Here is a 17,828-nt window from a genome sequence, read left to right as displayed (position 1 = left end):
CACATTTTGAGTCTTCAGATAGAGAGTTCGATAATTGATTATAAGGTCTGCTGATGGGCTCCTACAATTGCGTCATGACGCCCTTCCGTCCTCCTTTCCTTTGCTACCGGCGAGGTGAGGATAGCTGTGAAATTGTTTCGGAGTTTTCATCTAACTCCATCTGAGTCTATTAACACACGTTTCTATTTATTTTTTTCACATCAAGACACCGAGGATGTTAAATTTCACAATATGAGCGATATTTTTGTCCTGTTTTTAGTTTCGGTGGAGAAATGATAATAGTTTGTCCACAGTTTATCCGTCTGCGGCCTGACGGGTCTGTCTGTGTTAATGGCGACGGCCGATTAAACGGTTTCAGTTACAGGAGTGGGGTTTGAACAACTCCTGGTAGTTTGTGTGACTGTTCTGGAGTAGAACATTTTGTCTTTTTTATTAAAACTATGGGATGTGGAACAGCGTAGCTCTGCGTTAGCATTAGCTCAGTCGGTGTGGCTAAATCCAGATTGGCTTGATTCAAGCTTAAATCACACATGCTAATATTGCATCTATCAGAACATTTACATACATCACGTGCTTTAGGGTTGCCTAACTTATTGAGTGTTCAGTTAAAGTGCTGAAACAAGATTAAAATATAACGCTTGTTTTGTGCGTGTGTAGAATGAAGACCATTCTCAGCAGCCAGACTGTCGACCTGCCTGACAGCGGTAAGAAGCTGCTGCTGCCTCACAGATGAACATGAATAAATATGTTGTAATGTTTTTAAACTGACTTTTGTTTCGTTTGCCAGTGGAAGTCAGGCTAAAGGGGCGAACAGTGATTGTCAAAGGGCCCCGTGGTAAACTCACCAGGGAGTTCAACCACATCAACCTGGAGCTCAGCCTGCTGGGCAAGAAACAGAAGAAGGTAGCTATGATTGACAACCTGTTACTGAGATAGTGTTGCATGAGTACATTCAAAGAAAGTTTAACCATTAGCGATGGAGCTAGTGCTGGGATGCATCCCTGCTTCAATTACAAGATAAAAAGTAATGTTTGACTTTTTTTTGTTTGGTTGTACCCCATTATTGTCAAGTAATCAACCATTTGAGCATTTTTAACTGTAATTTAACATGTGAGGCTGTGTAAAACTGATCCCTGTGCTGTTGTTGTTTAGCTTCGTGTGGAGAAATGGTGGGGAAACAGGAAGGAGCTGGCCACGGTGCGCACCATCTGCAGCCACGTCCAGAACATGATCAAGGGTGTCACTCTGGTGAGGTTCACCTTCTGGGAAACACTGCAGTCAAATGAATCTTGGTCACTTGGGCTGCCTTTGTTCTAAATTAACAACGTAAATCTGTTTGTTTGATCGTTGGCTTTGCTCCTGTTGTCTGCTGCAGGGTTTCCGGTATAAAATGCGCTCTGTGTACGCCCATTTCCCCATCAACGTGGTCATTCAGGAGAGTGGGTCTCTGGTGGAAATCAGGAACTTTCTGGGAGAGAAGTACATCCGCCGTGTCAGGATGAGGACTGGTGAGTCGGCTTCACACTGTGGAGACTCTGGAGTTTGTGAAAATCAGAGATATTTACTTCCTTTCAGTTTGGAAAAGTTACAGTTTGACTTGGTGGAAAGGATGGGAATGGTGGTTGGCCAGATTTTTTGTAAGGCAGGGATGTTTAAAAGCAAAATGATCACATTCAGTGGGTTAGATAGACTGGTAATAAACGTAGACTAACAAAACAGTGTTGGACAGTTTTGGTTGTTTTTCTCCCTTTTATTTTTGTTTTGAGAAAAAAAGTATTACTGCTCATTCAGTTTTCTTCTACACAGCTTTAAAATTCAAACATGGTTATTTTAACTAGAGCTGCGCAATAAATTGACTGATTTTTATCAAGTTTTCTGTTTTTGAAGCTTTAATTTTTGGAAAATTCAGATTTTATTTATTTTTTAATCCCACAAATCTGCTGCTTGGGTTTCCATAGTGATGTTAGCTCACCCACAATCTTCCAAGCATATTTTAAAGCTTCTATTTGTTTTGAGTTATTGAAATAAATGCCAAATATTACATATTTTATGTCTTTTTTGTTGTTTAGTAAAAAATGTGGGTGGGAAATATTGATTTAAAATTGGAAATCGAAATTGGCATTAAAAACTGAGATTGTATTCTTAATCTGTATCGCCCAACGCTATATTACCAAATGCTTTGGTAATATTAACCAAACATTTGCTCTTTTATTTGCAGAAAATGCTAAAGATTGTTTGAACTTTCATGTTAATCTCAGATCAGCAAATTGTTGAATCTTTGCAGCACTAAAACTCTTGTACTTTCATAAATCAGTTGCCTTTCATTTATAATTTTTATAAAATACAGTAATGTATTAATGTAGCAAAACATTATGAACTCTCAAACAAGGTCTTTGACATCTTAGCGCTCTCTAAATTGCGATATTTTTTATGGCATCATTAAAATGTTTTGTCTAAAAGCCTCATTCTGATACAATGACTGTATATAAATATTAAGTTATGAATATTTTTATATTTGGTTTTTAAACCATAATGTCCACAGAGCCAATTGTTCGATCAAAACTGATATGAAATGAGAGGAAAATATTATTTCTTCAGTGCCGATTTTCTCACCTGCCGTTAGAATTTTTATTGGATTATAATCCGGTAAAAAAAAACAAAAAAAATTCTGTCCTCATGGTAACATATTAAAAATGATCTTCCCGTTTGCTTCCAGGAGTTAACTGTGCGCTGTCAGCAGCCCAGAAGGACGAGCTGGTCCTGGAGGGAAACGACATCGAGCTGGTGTCTAACTCAGGTGTGTCTCATTAACGTCATCAAACTGTTCAGAGCCGTTCTGTCCATCAAGATGAAATAAGCTGCAATAAGAAGTTCTGTTGATAGTTGCAATGTGTCGGGTTGCTCTCTCCTGCCACCAGACGGACCGGTGGAAGTTCAGCTTGTTTGTGTAAAGTGTTGGTTCAGTTTCTTTTTGTAGATGTTCAAAATGCATCCGAAATGTTTGGGCAGAAGTGATCGTTCTGTGATGTGATGCTCGTCCTCCTCTGTTCCAGCTGCTCTGATCCAGCAGGCCACCACAGTCAAAAACAAGGATATCAGAAAGTTCTTGGACGGCATTTACGTGTCTGAGAAGGGAACAGTAGTGGATGCAGACCAGTAGAGAAAACATCTGCTGGTGTAGAGGTTAGATGATGCATGGAAACATCTTGCTTTTTCTACCCGTCTTGTTTGTTTTCCTCAAACTTTTCTTTCTGTTGCACATTTATCTGTTGCATGCTTCCTACCTTAAACTTGTCAAGCGTCTGTAATCATAAAATTCAAGAGTCTATCCAGCTATGTTGTCTATTTGAAGTCATTCTCCTGATATGTGACATGTTGACAAAACTCAGGATAAAACTCCAGGTGAACTTAGGGCTGAGTTTTTTCATAAAGTAAAAATTTTAACAAAATGCTTCTGCCACATAAAAAGCATTTAATGAATAAATTTGGCACCATTTCAATTCTAAGCTTGCACTCTTTATTTTTCAATTTTAAAGCCACTTTTCTCTTTTCAAACTATTTAACGGGATGTTTACCTGTATTTGCACCTTGTTTTTTATTACCCACCTGCGCATGCTTTGCATCATTGGATGCTTGACTCTAAATCTTCCCCTCTTTGTGTCACTTTTCCTTTTCATGATTGAATCTTTGCTTTCATTCTTCAGACCAGGCCCTGAGAAATAAGCATGTACTGGCATTTTCCCCATCATGTTTTAAAGTAAGTTTCTGCTCTGATTTGCGGCTCTCCTGTTTCTCTGCAGCGGCGTTGATCCAGCAGGCCACCACCGTCAGAAAGAAGGACATCAGAAAGTTCCTGGACGGCATTTATGTCAGCGAGAAAACCACCGTGGTGGAGCAAGATGATGAATAAAATGTCCACTTTTCCTGTTATGACCAATAAAGCAAACATCTTTATATATTTGTTTGCCGTTTTTTTTTATTCAGCTACAATAAGGATAAACATGAATAAAAGGGTGTGGAGTCAAGAAACGATATATTTATGTTTACAGTTCCTCAAAAAGATTTGAAAGACCAGATTAGAGGAATTCAGAAAATCCAAACAGATCAGTGCCACTGCCAGGTGTTCAAAGTGTGGTTCCCGGGCCTTTTGTGACCCTCGCGATGGTTTTGTACGGCTCCTGACTGCTGTTCAGGAATCGTACATGTTTGGCTCACAGTTAGCCAAGAAGAAATAGTGACCCCTATGCTGTTCAGAATATCCCATAAAAGTTGACCTCAAAATAGCAGTAATTGTATACCTTTCTTGTAATACATGTTGGCTCTAATATGAATTGCAGATGTTTTTACAATTATATATTTCATATTTTATAAAAGGAAAAACCTAATGAAATTTTTTTTTTTTTTAAATCTGGTATTTGTGGCCTAATGAAGCTTTCCAGTCTTTCTGCAAAAAAATAAATATTTGGACTCAACTATTGCAAGAGGTGCAATGAAGGTAAAATGCTGTTAAGTGGACCAAGTAATGGTAATTTAAATTGTCTAAATCTAAGAGCTGATCTAGGAAATCAACAGCTGCAGTTCAGCATCTATTTGTAGCCCAATATTTCAAATGTTAATATAGTACATATTTGAGGGTAGGCTAATATTTTTGCTTTCGATTTGTTTTGTACCTGATGGTTTTACTGACACCGATCAGCTTCCTCACGTTTTAAGCCCTGCATAATATGCTGTCGTGGTCAATTAGAAAAAAATATTTTATTGATGTCAAAGGGAAATTAAATGTAACTCAAATTATTCAAGATTCTTCATATAAAGAACCGGTCAGAAACACATGGAAGAATTTTGATCAGTACGAATATTAAAAATCTTAATGTACAAAGAATGAATAAAAAAATTTTTTTTAGAAAAAGTGGCAAAGAGAAATTGATGCGTTTTTGTATTGCAATGTGGCAGACAGGAGAAGAGCCCTGGAGTGGATGGTGAGGGGAGCTAAAACGATTCAGGGTCTGCAAGGAACTGAAGCAAAACCAACAGACTGCCACACATCTTGGCAGTCTGTTGCCATCTGTTGCCAAGATGTGTGGCACATCTGGCACATTTTTCTTTCTTTCTTTCTGTTGAAATTTTGAACTGGGAATCTGATGCGCATTACAATACGGTGGTCATTTTAATGCATTTCTTGTGAGTGAAAAACCTGTCAAACCGCAGCAGCCATATCAGTTTCTGTGATTTACATTTAAACCACAGCGGGTTTTTTTTTTTTTAATTTTTTTTATTATTATCATGATTGCACGGTTTGTTTTGTTTTTGAATTCCCAAATAAACTCGGCACGTCTGATGACGTACTGACGCACGCCAATCCCTGTGTCGGTGCGTCACCTCCTGGCGACCACAGTGCTTCGCGCCAACAGCTGAAAGGTTTTTCTGACCTTTCTGCACCGAACCGGCGACCAGGGTGCGAGAGCAGCGTGTTCATCATGGTAGGTAACAGTTTCGGTCTGTTGGCTCAGGCCTGGAGCTGCACGAACTCCCGACGTTTCTCGACAAGGCGAAAAATACCTGCGACGTCATGTGGATAAAGCTGCTCTCGGGTTTAGCTGCAGCTAAACCGCTTCAATTTATTTTACACTAAAAATAAGCATAAAGCTGTTTAAATGTTGACGTGTTTGTGCTTTTTTTTTGTTTGTTTGTTTGTTTAGGAAAAATGATGCGTTTACGTGCAGGATCTTAGTCAGAAAGTGAAAGCTGCTGAAATTGAGCGCCTGAGCTCACCAATTAATCCTGCAGCCTCTTTTCACTGTAGTCTCTGCATCAGAGTCTTGTGTTTACAATCACAGCGATCTAGTGAAGCTGTAAAAGTCAAAAACTCCGCTGTGTTTCAATGTGCAGGACATCAGGCGGTTCTTTGGACCGGTATCAGGCAAGCCTGCCCCAAACGTAGACCGAAAACCAGACGAGAAGAGGAAAAAGAAGAGTTCCTCAGAAGAAGATGTGAAAAAGAAGAAGAAGAAGAAGGAGGAGGAGGAGGAGGGCTCCAAGGCAAGAAGATGTTGTCCTCCACCATGTAAAAAGACGGAAAATCCTGTTTTCCCCACTTCATTACACAATATTTTTATTCTTGTTATTCAGGTCAAAAGCTCCAAAAATGAAGAGCAACACAAAAGCAGCGAGAAGAAAAGAAAGAAACGCCAAGTTATAGAATCGGGTATGCCAAATATTTTAATCTTTTATATCATAAATGAACATATAGACTAATAGTCTAGAGATGCACTAATTAGGCTATTTCCTGTCAGTACCAATTTCAGGTTTTTCTTTGTCTGACCAGATTTTGACCAATTCCACTTTTACTTTTGTCTCTTAAATTGAACTCTTCAAAGAAATGAATTTAGCTAACGGTTCTTTGATAGAAGTAGTTGGTTTGAATCACCAGAACTGCACAAAAAACATGAAATTGCAGATGTTGATGTTTATTTTCCTCACTGTTTTTTGTCCTCCATGAATGTTAGCATGTTTATCTTTATACTGCATCGCCTCTGGTCGTAAAATCCAGCGGAAGTCCATCCAAGTAGCAAAATATAAAAATGGCTGGTGGAGTTTGAATGCATGAGAGTTAAATTAAACTGCATCTAAAAACATTTTTTGCTATTTCAATATTAAACATGCTAAAGCTGCAATAATTCTGATTTTATATATTGTGGGACTCTAGTTGGAAACCAGCAAAATAGGAAATTAATCAAACAAGTCCCCAACCTTTATCATTATTATAAATGCACGAAACAAAATGTTGTTAGTTGATTTATATTTGGTACATCGTTATAACTCTTTGTAACTGTAGCTGGAGGTAGGAGCAGTACAGTGGAACATTTTTGCCATTTTGAAATCAGTAACTTGTTAAAATCTTGGTGCAACGTTTTCCTGGTATCCCATTTCTGCCTTTATAAATACACTTTACTGTTTGTGCTATAGAGTAACAATTTTTTTCATATTTAGATTTTTGTTAGAAAAAAACTGATCTTAATCCTTGTTGATCTTCAGTGAGAAAATGACAAAAAAAAAAAAAACCTTTTGCAGGTTTCTTTACCGTTTTCATAAAGCTGTAGGGGACCAGTTCTAGGAATTGCATCCTTAAGAGAGGGATGTTTTCCAAAAATTAGATGAGAAATGAAAAGCATGTCATTCTTGTTTCTGTTCAGATTCAGACGAGGAAGAGCCGGTGATGAAGGCTAAGAAATCCTCCAAAGGGAAAGCTGCGACCAGCAAAGCAGATCCGCCTCCTAAGAAGGATCCTGTGCAGTACGTCTCTGAAACAGGTCAGACACCATCAAATGAAAATATTCTCAGGTCCACCTAATGTATTTGGCCTTTAAAGAAAAGCTCTGCTTGTCTCTTGAACCTGCAGACTCGGACAGTGACAACTTTCAGAGTCTGAAGAAGGCCTCCAAGTCCAAACAGAACGGCGCTAATAAAAAGTCAGAAGGCAACAATTGCAGTCCTAAAGTCAAAGAGCGACTCAAGTCTCCTGCTAAGCCTCCTTTGAGTCGGGGGAAAACTGAGATAAAGAGTCCCAAAGTTCCTACAACCCCTAAACTAGCCCCTCCCCCTCCGCCTAAGCAAACTCTCACCTCTGTACTCGACTACTTCGGCAGCGGAGAGATTCACCGCTCTGACAAGAAGCTGGTAGCCAGCACCAAACGAAAGGCTGTAAGCTAACTTTCCTTTCCTTGACTTCTCCATGACACATTTTCTAATGATTTTCTTACTCTGCAGGAAACTAAATTTGTAAAACTCCTGTCTTCCTTCAGCCGACTCAAGAGTTAGACGACCTGATAAGCGACGAGGAATTGGCCCGGCAGCTGCAGATGGAGGAGGACATGGAGGTAAGAGGTTAAATCAACTATAGTGAATTCTCAGTTTGGAGATCATTGGAATACGTTTTCATTCAGTGGCATAGTTGGGGGGGTGGGAGGGAACACATTCAGGATTTAAACAAGTCGTTTTATCTTTTGTCAATTTATTGTCATCAGATGCAGCCGGTTGATGTCAGAAAAGCTGTTTCCTTTCTAGGTTCTCCTGACATAGTTTTAATTTAAAGAGCAGCTCTTTGCAGCTGCATGCACATGTTGGTTACATGATCCAGAGTGAGCAGGTTCCTGTTTAGGATGCGACTTCTTTAAGCACCTCCCTAACCAGCTATGAGCCCATCTACCTCCATCAGTAGTTAGATGCTACAGTGTATGGATTTTTCTGGCAACAGAAATATATTCCAACAAATTTACAATATCTAGCTTGATACGTTTTGTTAATCTGTAACGATTTGCAAACCCTCTTAAATTTGTTCCCACTTTCTCATTACCTTCACTAAATTTAATGAATTTCATATTGAAGATCAAAACTCAGTAGTACATAATTGTACAATATGCAGTAGTACAATGCAGAATTGTCCCTCTTCAGTCCTAAAAATGTTCTTCGGGTGATGGAAGGCCAACTTTGTAATTGTCTTTATGTGTCTTTGAAAGTGCGGGTTTGAGTCCCTCTCTATGCCCAGATTTCAGGCATGATCTCTAGTTTCCAGCTGTAATACCTGAAGCTGTGCGTTGACTCCAGATCGTTCCTCTTTAGGTGCAAAGATAATAACGTCAGTTTAATTTCTGTTCAGCTGGAGAAAGTTTTGATGCATCCACACATTGTTTTGTTTTAATCATCTGTTTAGTGCTTGGAAGGGTTTGTGAGGTAGAGCTGTGTGTCATCTGCGTAGTGTTTTATATCACCTTTATTTAACCATCATTGAGATAAAAAATCTCTGTTTCAAGGGAGGCCTGGCCAAGAGGCATCAAAGGTAATACAATAATTACAGTTAGATACACAATTAAAATGTTATAAAAATACTAAAAAGTCACATTTTAAGGACGTTATCTGTAGTGCGCTCAGTCTGGACTTAAAAGTGCTCAATCAAATAAGTTTAGTCAATTTCAGGTCTTTTTGCAACATGTTCCATGTAGGCAGAGCTGAGAAAAAATATTTTCAATTTGACAAAATGGAGCAGAGTTATGGTCTCGTAGCATGTAGATATTAAATAGAAGACGTCCCAGGATTGAGCCTTGGGGAACCCCACATCTGAAGTTACATGATAAGTTACCTATTCATACAACAGAATCTCTTCTTTAGGTAAGACTCGAGCCAGTACTGAACCAGAGAGTCCAACCCAACGTTCTAGTTGTTTCGATGTTTCATGGTCAACAGGGTCAAATGCTGCACTGAGGTCCAACAGTAGTCTAAGTCAGTCGTCCCCAACCCCCGGGCCGTGGACCAATTGGTACCGGGCCGAATAAGGAATAATTAAATATTTCCGTTTTAGTCTGGAGGATCTTTTATTTTGAAAATCCTTTAACCGGATTCTCTTGGTTACGTCTTGCGCGCCAACATTGAGCCCACAAGCAGCAAAATGAGTAAGAAACAGATCACATGTCTTTGGAAAGTTTCTTTGTGAAGGGGAAAAGCCTCCTGCCCTCCGGGCCGCAGTGAAATAGCCAAGTCTTGACCGGTCCGCGGTGATAAAAAGGTTGGGGACCACTGGTCTTAGTTCATGATTTTGCTATTTTTCTTTCAAGCAGGTGGAGAAACAAGTCCATGAGGACGAGGGGTTTGCCAGAACGTTGGCCATGCTGGACTCCGAGCCACAGCCCAAAAAAGTAATGCACTGCAATGGTCACTAAAGGCATGTTGGCTTCTTGTAGAGGAGATGTAAATATGTTTCTGTACCTTTTCAAGGCTCGCAAAAACTCTGAGGAAAAACCAAGTCCAACCACGACCCCCAAGAAGAGCAGCGTGAGTGTCCCGTCGAAGACCAGTCGGACTCCTCCGGAGGACGTTATCAGTCCGTCGCCCCAGAAGAGCCCCGCTGCTGTCAGAGCCAGCTCCAAGCTGGCCATGATGAAGAAGCGGGACGAGGCGAAGGACGAAGGCGCAAAAAGCAAAACACCCACTTCACCGAGGAAAAACAAAATCTCTCCGAAAAAAGAGCCGCGTGCTTCATCGATTTCGGACATGAAATTCACACCCAAAGCAGGAACGACACCAACGGCGCTGAAAACGTCTCCTAAGAAGCCCGAGGTAATGCTGCTTCCTGTGACACAAGAGGCTGAACTCTGACCCATTCATTTGAGCTTCTTTCAGGTTTTATTCTGCTTCCCAACCAGAGCGCAAGTACAAGTCCTGACGATGCGGAGAAGAAGAAGATGCACACTCTAGCTTTCAGGAATTACCTCAACAGAGACGGACCACGAGCGCTGGGATCCAAGGAAATCCCAGAGGTAAGGTGGAACGTCACAACGAGGAACCGGCTGCTTCTCAGTCATTCTTTATTTCAAAACACAGTTACTCACTTTAAGAAAAATAAAAAAAAATCTTTCTAGGGAGCAGAAAACTGTTTGGAGGGGTGTGTGTTTGTGCTGACTGGAGTCCTGGAGTCGATGGAGAGAGACGACACCAAAGCTCTCATTGAGCGTTACGGAGGCAAAGTGACGGGAAACGTCAGCAAGAAGACCAACTACCTGGTGCAGGGCAGAGACAGTGGAGCGTCCAAACTGGACAAGGTCAGCCGGCCAGCAGCCTACGTCATGTTGTCAGGGTTTATTTGGACCATTTTATTTAGATAAAGATGAAACATTAAACAAACAAAAGGGTTACTACTTCTAAATTGAACAAAATAACTGCTACTACTAGTAGTAATAATCATAATAATCTTAATGGTAATAATAAATTGTAATCAATGAATAAAATCCGTATTAAATTTGGTAAGTAATAAATTCATCAAGATAATCATTTTAATTAATAATAATTAAAATCATAATAAATTCATTCATTCAAAATAGGGATTATATGGCCTTATTATTTCTATTAATTAATAGTTTAATTGATAACAGAATAAATAAATATTAGTAAAAAACACTTTTATTAAGAAGTAGGAAGAAGCGTAAGTTTATTCACCCTTCATCACCTGCATCTGCTAAGACGTGTAACATTCTTACAAATAAAAATCTCACACTAAAATATTTGTGGAGCTCAAGCCCTTAATTTTTCTACATTTACATTTACAGAGGGGAAATAAATTGGTGACATGATTTCAAGTTGCACTGTTTTTGTACTCGAAAGCAACAGGATGTTATGGTTTATTTTTAAAAATATCCTCCGATTTATCAAAGAACTTGAAGCATAAGTTACAGAAATATTCCAGTTTCATTCATGTTAACGTTACGAGTCTTCCTTTGTGTTTTGGTCTCCAGGCTGAGAGTTTAGGCACCATCATCCTGGATGAGGACGGCTTGTTGGAGTTGATCAGAACCAAACCAGGGAAGAAGTCAAAGTATGAGATCGCTGCAGAAGCTGAGGTCAGAACTCCTACATTAGTAACACTATAAAGGCTTTTACTTTGGCACATTAGCAGTAATAAATATCAGCATGGCTTTTATTACCATATGGCTTAAAGAGGCAGGATTATGTATTTTCCAAAGGCGTAGTCCCATTTTATAACACAATCAAATAACTAAAAGAGTAGCATTATACCATGATGTAAAGATCAAAAAAGTAAATTTTACATAAAACTCCCCTTTAAAGAATAGCAGCTAAACTAATGTGAAAATCACCTGATGGAAATTTACCATAATATTTCCAAAAGCTGCACAATAGTTCACAAAATGTGGTGTTTTACTCCATAAAAATAATTTTTGTAAATGATTAGTACCGAGAATAAACATAATAAAATGTTAGTCACCCACTGTGACCTCCTGCTCTGTTTGAGCCAAGTCTTCAGATATGGGCTTTAACTTTTAACCTTTAACCTTTAAATGGTCCTAATGAAGTCGATCTCTCTTTATTTCTTTGGATGTTTTGTTGCATCTTTTAGTGCAAAGCCTCAAAAACCAGAACTCCTTCAAGTGAGACCTCAAAGGTCACCCCCAAGGCTCAGAAGATCTCCCCCTCCAAGGGGAACTCCAGGTCCCCCAAGACCCCGAGCCCCTCAAAGACGGGCCAGAGACAAAGAGCCAGCGGCAGCAGCAGCAGCACTCCAACTGGGTGGGGCTCCAGACAGACAGCCCGAAGGGAGCTGGGCCTTCCCAACACACCCTCCTCTTCCTCAGCTCCTGGACCCTCCCCCCCTTCCCCGCAGGGGGACGCTGCCGGTCTCCTGTGGGTGGACAAGTACCGTCCACGTTCTCTGAAGGGTGTGATCGGCCAGCAGGGGGAGCAGAGCTGCGCCAACAAGCTGCTCCGCTGGCTGCAGAACTGGCACAGACACCACAGCGGAGGACCGGACAAACCCGCAGGTAGCAGAAGAACCGGCCGACCTCACGCCGGCTCATCTGGCAGAAACGTGTCGGTTCTAGATGTGCTTTCTGTCCAACAGCATCGAGGTTTGGTAAATTTGGAGGAGGGAAGGATGACGGATCAGGATACAAAGCTGCTCTGCTCTCTGGGCCTCCAGGGGTGGGGAAGACCACCACAGCTGCCCTGGTCTGTGAGGTCAGTCGGAGGGCACACACTGACGTCTAACCAGCAGGCTCTGGTCGCACTTCCTGTTTGAATCTGTGGGTTTGCTTGTTGTTGAAGGAGCTGGGCTTCAGCTACGTGGAGATGAACGCCAGCTGCACTCGCAGCAAAAACAGCCTGAAGGAAGTCGTGGCGGAGTCGCTCAACAACACCAGCATCGAGAACTTCTACAAAGGTCAATTTTTGTTTATAAAACAGCTGCTGATTTGTAAAAGATGGAAAATTTTGTTCCGAATGTTTCCTAATAATTCGCAAATACAGCTGTCAGAAAGTGGCATCGTTGCCCTTTCACAGGAGCTGCTTCACAACCTGGAAAAGTCTGGAATATTTCCTGGTTTGGAGGACTTTGGAAATAGAGCTGGAAAAATATGAAGACTTTATTTCCTGTCCCCATGTCTAAGTAGAGCTGGGTCATGTGGATAAAAAAAAAAAATATCCACATGACCCAAAATTCAAAAGTTTGAATTTGGTATCAAAATTTTGATACCAAATTCTGTAGATCTAGTCATTCCTTCCTTTTATCCATCCCTCCTCCATTTTTAAAATATAAAGAAATGGATGTAAAATTGACTGAAAACTCTTTAAATTTGTGGAGAAGTTACAGCCGTGACATGAAAACTGTGTGAACGCTGCCACACAGCTCACGCTAACTGTGCTCTTCATATTTATCCTCTTCTTCAGCAAATCTCAAACCTTTTTGAGCCTCTTCTGTCTGTCCTTCAGGAACGTCTCAGACGGTGAGCAGTAAGCACGTCCTCATCATGGACGAAGTGGACGGCATGGCTGGAAATGAAGACCGAGGAGGAATCCAGGTACTGGAGCTCGTTTCTCATGATCTGATCGGATTTTGGAGTTTATGGGAAGGTTAAAAATAAGGAATGTTTGGAAAATTACTGTGTGCCTGATGGAAATCTAACCAGTTGGAATATTTACTTATTGTAAGAGTATTTTTCTCTGACCAGTGACTTTGTGCCTCTTGTAGGAAATGATCGGCCTGATCAAAAACTCAAAGATTCCCATCATCTGCATGTGCAACGACCGCAACCACCAGAAGATCAGATCGTTGGCCAATTACTGCTTCGACCTGCGTTTCCAGAGGCCGCGGGTGGAGCAGATCAAGGTTCCCTCTTGTCGTCGCACTGCAACGTGTCCATTAATGTTAAATTAAATGCATAAAAATTACCTTAATTATAGAAATTTGTGTTTTCATAATTGGATTGTCATCATATTATCATTTTATTGATTTAATTTACATTTTTTTCCAGGGAGCCATGATGTCTCTTGCTTATAAAGAGGGTATCAAGATCCCTCCTCCGGCTCTCAATGAAATCATCTTGGCCTCCAACCAGGACGTGCGACAGGTAAGGAGCTCAAAGCGTCTCGCTCTTTGAGGTCTGGGATGTTTCCGTCCCGTCACTTTGCCCGTGTCTCCAGGTGATTCACAACCTGAGCATGTGGTCGGCCAAAGACAAGGTGATGACGTACGACCGGTGCAAGTCCGACGCGGCCAGGGCCCGCAAGGACATGAAGCTGGGGCCGTTCGACGTCTGCAGGAAGGTGTTCGCCTCGGGCGAAGAGACGGCCCACATGAGCCTCATCGACAAGTCCGACCTCTTCTTCCACGACTACTCTCTGGCGCCGCTCTTCGTCCAGGAGAACTACCTGCACGTCCGTCCGGCTGCGGCTCGGTGAGCGAGACGCGCCACACTGCGTAGGTCTGCAGAGACTCGCGTCCAGCTGATGTTCCTGCTTTCATCTTTCCTCACAGTGGAGACATGAAGTCCCACCTGGTGCTGCTCAGTAAGACTGCCGACTCCATCGCCGACGGCGACCTGGTGGACAGACGGATCCGATCGAGTCAAAACTGGTCCCTGCTTCCCACTCAGGTAACGATGGTCTATGAATCGTCTCAAGTGTTATGTTGTAAACTATAGGGACTGCCTTATTAAATAATAATATTCTGATAATAACTGATAATCACCTGGATATTTATGTATCAAACTTATTAGTCTGATCTCGTGAGGAGTTTGTTATTTAGAGACTGCGACTGAATATCTCTGGGTGGAGCTGCAGGAGTCAGTCTGAGACAGATGCTGAAAGGTTCTTTAGAAACTTAATGTAGCAACTTGTTTGACATCCATCTAAATATTATCAAATAATAACTACGTTTCCAGAAACAGGATGTGAAATAAAAGATTATTTCAGCTCAGTGTAAAGCCAAGATGAAGGCCTGTTGCAGAAGTCTTAGTCATATTTATCTAGAATTCCACTATTTTGAGTAGGACAATAAATCAATAACACATATTTTTGATAAATATGTGATCAATATCAATAGATAGATAATTTAGTAATTTCACTGAACTCCGATCCAGAACTGCACAGCATTCTGGGGGTTGTAGGCAGAGGAAAGGCTATAGCTAGGTGCATGGCATCGACTAACTGACTCGCTCTTTGGTTACCTAGCAACATCTTGCTGAGTAACTTGTGCAGCCGCAGTTTCAGGTTTCGCCACTGTACCTCAGAACTGCTGAAAAATAAAAAAAGCATGGCATGAAAAGAAAAAATATTCTCTGGAGAGGAAACTGTGGATAAAACCTGAGAAATCACGCCACCAGTTTCAGTATTTCAGATATTTAAAACTAAAAACTAATCAATTATATCGACTGATATGAAACGCTTGAATCGTGATACATTTTTCAGCCATGTTGTCCAGCCCTAGCTTGAGCTACTTCCATCAATTTAGTGCACTGTGAATGTGAATGCCTCTGAGCCTGGTTGTGTTTTCAGGCCATCTTTGCCAGCGTGTTGCCGGGGGAGCTCATGAGAGGCTACATGTCTCAGTTCCCCGTCTTCCCCAGCTGGCTGGGCAAGCACTCCTCTACCAACAAACATTCCCGGATCGTGCAGGAGCTGACCGCACACATGAGCTTAAAGTAAGCTCCATTTGTTCGTCCATCGTGCTCCCTGGGCGGGGTGTGTAATGCTCTCTGCTCCTGCAGGACCCTGAGCAGCAGACAGGCGGTGAACCTGGACTACATGCATTACCTGCGCCAGGCGCTGCTGCATCCGCTGCAGAGGCACGGAGCGGAGGGAGCGGCGCAGGCCGTGCAGCTGCTGGACGACTACCAGCTCCTTAAGGAGGACGTAGACAGCATCATGGAGATCAGTGTGTGGGGCGGGCAGCCTGACCCCTACTCCAAACTGGACTCCAAGGTGAGCTGAGGACGACGGAAGAGGCTCACTCTTAATTTTTTTTAAACAGTTTCTGAATGCTTTTCCATCCTGACCATTATTTTTCTGCTTCTAGGTAGGGATACAATTAATCTACTTCTGTTATTAGTTCACCAATAATACCTGCTTAGACCTTTTTTTTTTTAGTCTTGTAGTTTGGCCGCCATCCAGCAGAGGGCGCCGCCGGTCATTCTTAATGAAGCCACTTGATCGAAAGAGTTTGGAGCCATACCAGAACGGGAAAGAGAAACTGTCCAAACAGAGTCCAGTGTGGGACACAAAATGCTCTTTACGCGGTTCTGTTTTGAAATATAAACACTCAATAAGCTCCTTATGTTTCGCCTTAATTAGGGTGACCAGACGTCCTCTTTTTCCCGGACATGTCCTACTTTTCAGACCTAAAAAGATGCCCGGGGGGAATTTAAAAATCGTCCGGGATTTTGGTCAACTGCCTCAAAACACATTACATAGCTTACATTATAGGGCACTGCGCACGGCGCTGCGTGTCACGTAATCCCTGCACCGCTGCAGGTTGTCCGGGTTTTCCCAAAGTAAAATATGGTCACCCTACCTTAATAGCGCTCAATCAGCCGAGCTGCATGACGGAGCAGCAGCAGGTTCTCATTCAAAATGGCTGCTGCAAAGTCGAGGATGTGAGGAGAGAAAATCAGAGGATGAAACAGAAAAAAATGTGGGAAAGATATGATGCCAATGGGTTGATTTTTGAGGGCTGTAGTCGTGAGTCTTTTTGGAGTAAAGTTTTAAAATTTGCTCAGGTTCAACCACAGACAGTAATTCTGCATGAATATCTTTCTGTTGATGGGGAATTAATAAGTGTTTAACAGATTTTATTCTTTTCAGCTCTTATTTTTCTGTTCAGCAGGCTAAGAGGTTCATGTTTTGTTATATTTTATAAATATGTCTAAATTTAATCATGTGAGAAAACCACAATTATCTGTTTATGCAATCAGTATTTAATACAAAATAATGTTGAAATTTAATGTTTTTCTTTTAATTCAGCATATTATGAAAATGTAGACCTTTATGTTATAGAAAGTCGGTTGGCCCGCTTGACTGGAGAAAATTCAAGTTTTCAAGAAAATGGCCAATTGTCAACTAATCATTAGTTGATCAATAAGATTGGTTAACTTCAGATTAGCTGATTAGTTAATAACTTGGATCTGTACTTCTAGGTGAAGGCAGCTTTCACGCGGGCGTATAACAAGGAGGTCCACCTGACGCCGTATTCCCTCCAAGCTGTGAAGAAGGGCCGCCGAGGAGGAGGAGGAGGAGGAGGAGGAGGAGGAGGAGGAGGAGGAGGAGGAGGAGGAGGAGGAGGAGGAGGAGCGGATCTGGACGGAGGAGACGAAGGTCCAGATGACCAGGAGTCTGGGGACGAAGCCGAGGGCCTCAAAGCAGACGCCATGATCAAAGTAAGTGTGTTCAGACCTGAGGAAGATTTTCTGTTCTGCTTTCTGGTTATTCACCTGTTCAGTTTCTCTCTGCAGCAGAAGAAGACCAAAACAACTAAAGAGTCGACGAAGGAGAAGAAGCAAGAGTCTGGGAAGGGCAAAGGCAAGGGGAAAGGCAAAGCAAAGAAATGAGGAAAGAACTTAATTTCTTTGCTGGACTCCGCTAACTGACCGCCACTCTGCACTTAAATCAACACGTTAAGCATCAGGACGAGGAGGAACTTGGCTGGGATTCTATCGTTTTGCTCCAACAGAGTGACTGCTGCTTTTTTAACTTCCAGTGTCTCCATATTGAACAGATGTTGCACGTAATGAGCCTGTCTGTCCACATCTGCAGGTGTGTCTCATCAGTGTGCATTCCCTCTGCCTTCAGGCTCCGCTTCAGCTGCTGCAGATGCAAATAATGTGACCATGACGAGGAAGACTGTTATTGTTTGCTACGACTGCAACGCAGAAATGTTTTTGTTACACCTGGATATTAATTTGTAAATTCCTATTTTCTAATAGAGGAATATGTTGCTAAGACATGCTGGGAGTTTTATTTCTAGATACAAAGAAGGCAGCTGATGTCCAGGTGAA

General features: G+C 41.6%; 2 protein-coding genes across 2 annotated transcripts; both read left to right on the top strand.

Moving 5' to 3' along the window:
* The first annotated feature begins 595 nt into the window (after window positions 1–595).
* On the top strand, window positions 596–3,958 carry rpl9 (ribosomal protein L9). The gene is made up of 7 exons (XM_014472015.2): window positions 596–704; window positions 788–903; window positions 1,153–1,248; window positions 1,376–1,508; window positions 2,717–2,797; window positions 3,054–3,183; window positions 3,801–3,958. The coding sequence occupies exons 1-6, from the start codon at window positions 659–661 to the stop codon at window positions 3,158–3,160; spliced, it is 579 nt and encodes a 192-aa protein (XP_014327501.1). The 5' UTR covers window positions 596–658; the 3' UTR covers window positions 3,161–3,183; window positions 3,801–3,958.
* A 1,411-nt stretch (window positions 3,959–5,369) lies between these two features.
* On the top strand, window positions 5,370–17,776 carry rfc1 (replication factor C subunit 1). Its single transcript, XM_023333923.1, has 24 exons — window positions 5,370–5,480; window positions 5,890–6,039; window positions 6,130–6,205; window positions 7,194–7,310; window positions 7,400–7,701; window positions 7,803–7,877; window positions 9,612–9,689; window positions 9,769–10,110; window positions 10,197–10,310; window positions 10,413–10,592; window positions 11,283–11,387; window positions 11,903–12,323; window positions 12,404–12,519; window positions 12,607–12,721; window positions 13,270–13,358; window positions 13,529–13,666; window positions 13,812–13,907; window positions 13,981–14,234; window positions 14,315–14,432; window positions 15,334–15,479; window positions 15,546–15,759; window positions 16,971–17,049; window positions 17,110–17,210; window positions 17,286–17,776. The coding sequence occupies exons 1-24, from the start codon at window positions 5,478–5,480 to the stop codon at window positions 17,379–17,381; spliced, it is 3,525 nt and encodes a 1,174-aa protein (XP_023189691.1). The 5' UTR covers window positions 5,370–5,477; the 3' UTR covers window positions 17,382–17,776.
* Window positions 17,777–17,828: the final 52 nt, after the last annotated feature.

This window comes from Xiphophorus maculatus, chromosome 5 (assembly GCF_002775205.1).
Source record: "Xiphophorus maculatus strain JP 163 A chromosome 5, X_maculatus-5.0-male, whole genome shotgun sequence".
Taxonomy (NCBI): domain Eukaryota; kingdom Metazoa; phylum Chordata; class Actinopteri; order Cyprinodontiformes; family Poeciliidae; genus Xiphophorus; species Xiphophorus maculatus.
This window is presented reverse-complemented; position numbering and strand designations above follow the sequence as displayed.

Bases quoted from the DNA above. Each gene is read 5' to 3' on its own strand.
- rpl9 (XM_014472015.2), top strand. From the start codon at position 659: ATGAAGACCATTCTCAGCAGCCAGACTGTCGACCTGCCTGACAGCG. The intron at 705-787 runs GTAAGAAGCTGC...TTCGTTTGCCAG, and splicing joins TGTCGACCTGCCTGACAGCG to TGGAAGTCAGGCTAAAGGGG. The intron at 2,798-3,053 runs GTGTGTCTCATT...CCTCTGTTCCAG, and splicing joins CGAGCTGGTGTCTAACTCAG to CTGCTCTGATCCAGCAGGCC.
- rfc1 (XM_023333923.1), top strand. The intron at 13,359-13,528 runs GTACTGGAGCTC...TGCCTCTTGTAG, and splicing joins AAGACCGAGGAGGAATCCAG to GAAATGATCGGCCTGATCAA. The intron at 17,211-17,285 runs GTAAGTGTGTTC...TTCTCTCTGCAG, and splicing joins AAGCAGACGCCATGATCAAA to CAGAAGAAGACCAAAACAAC.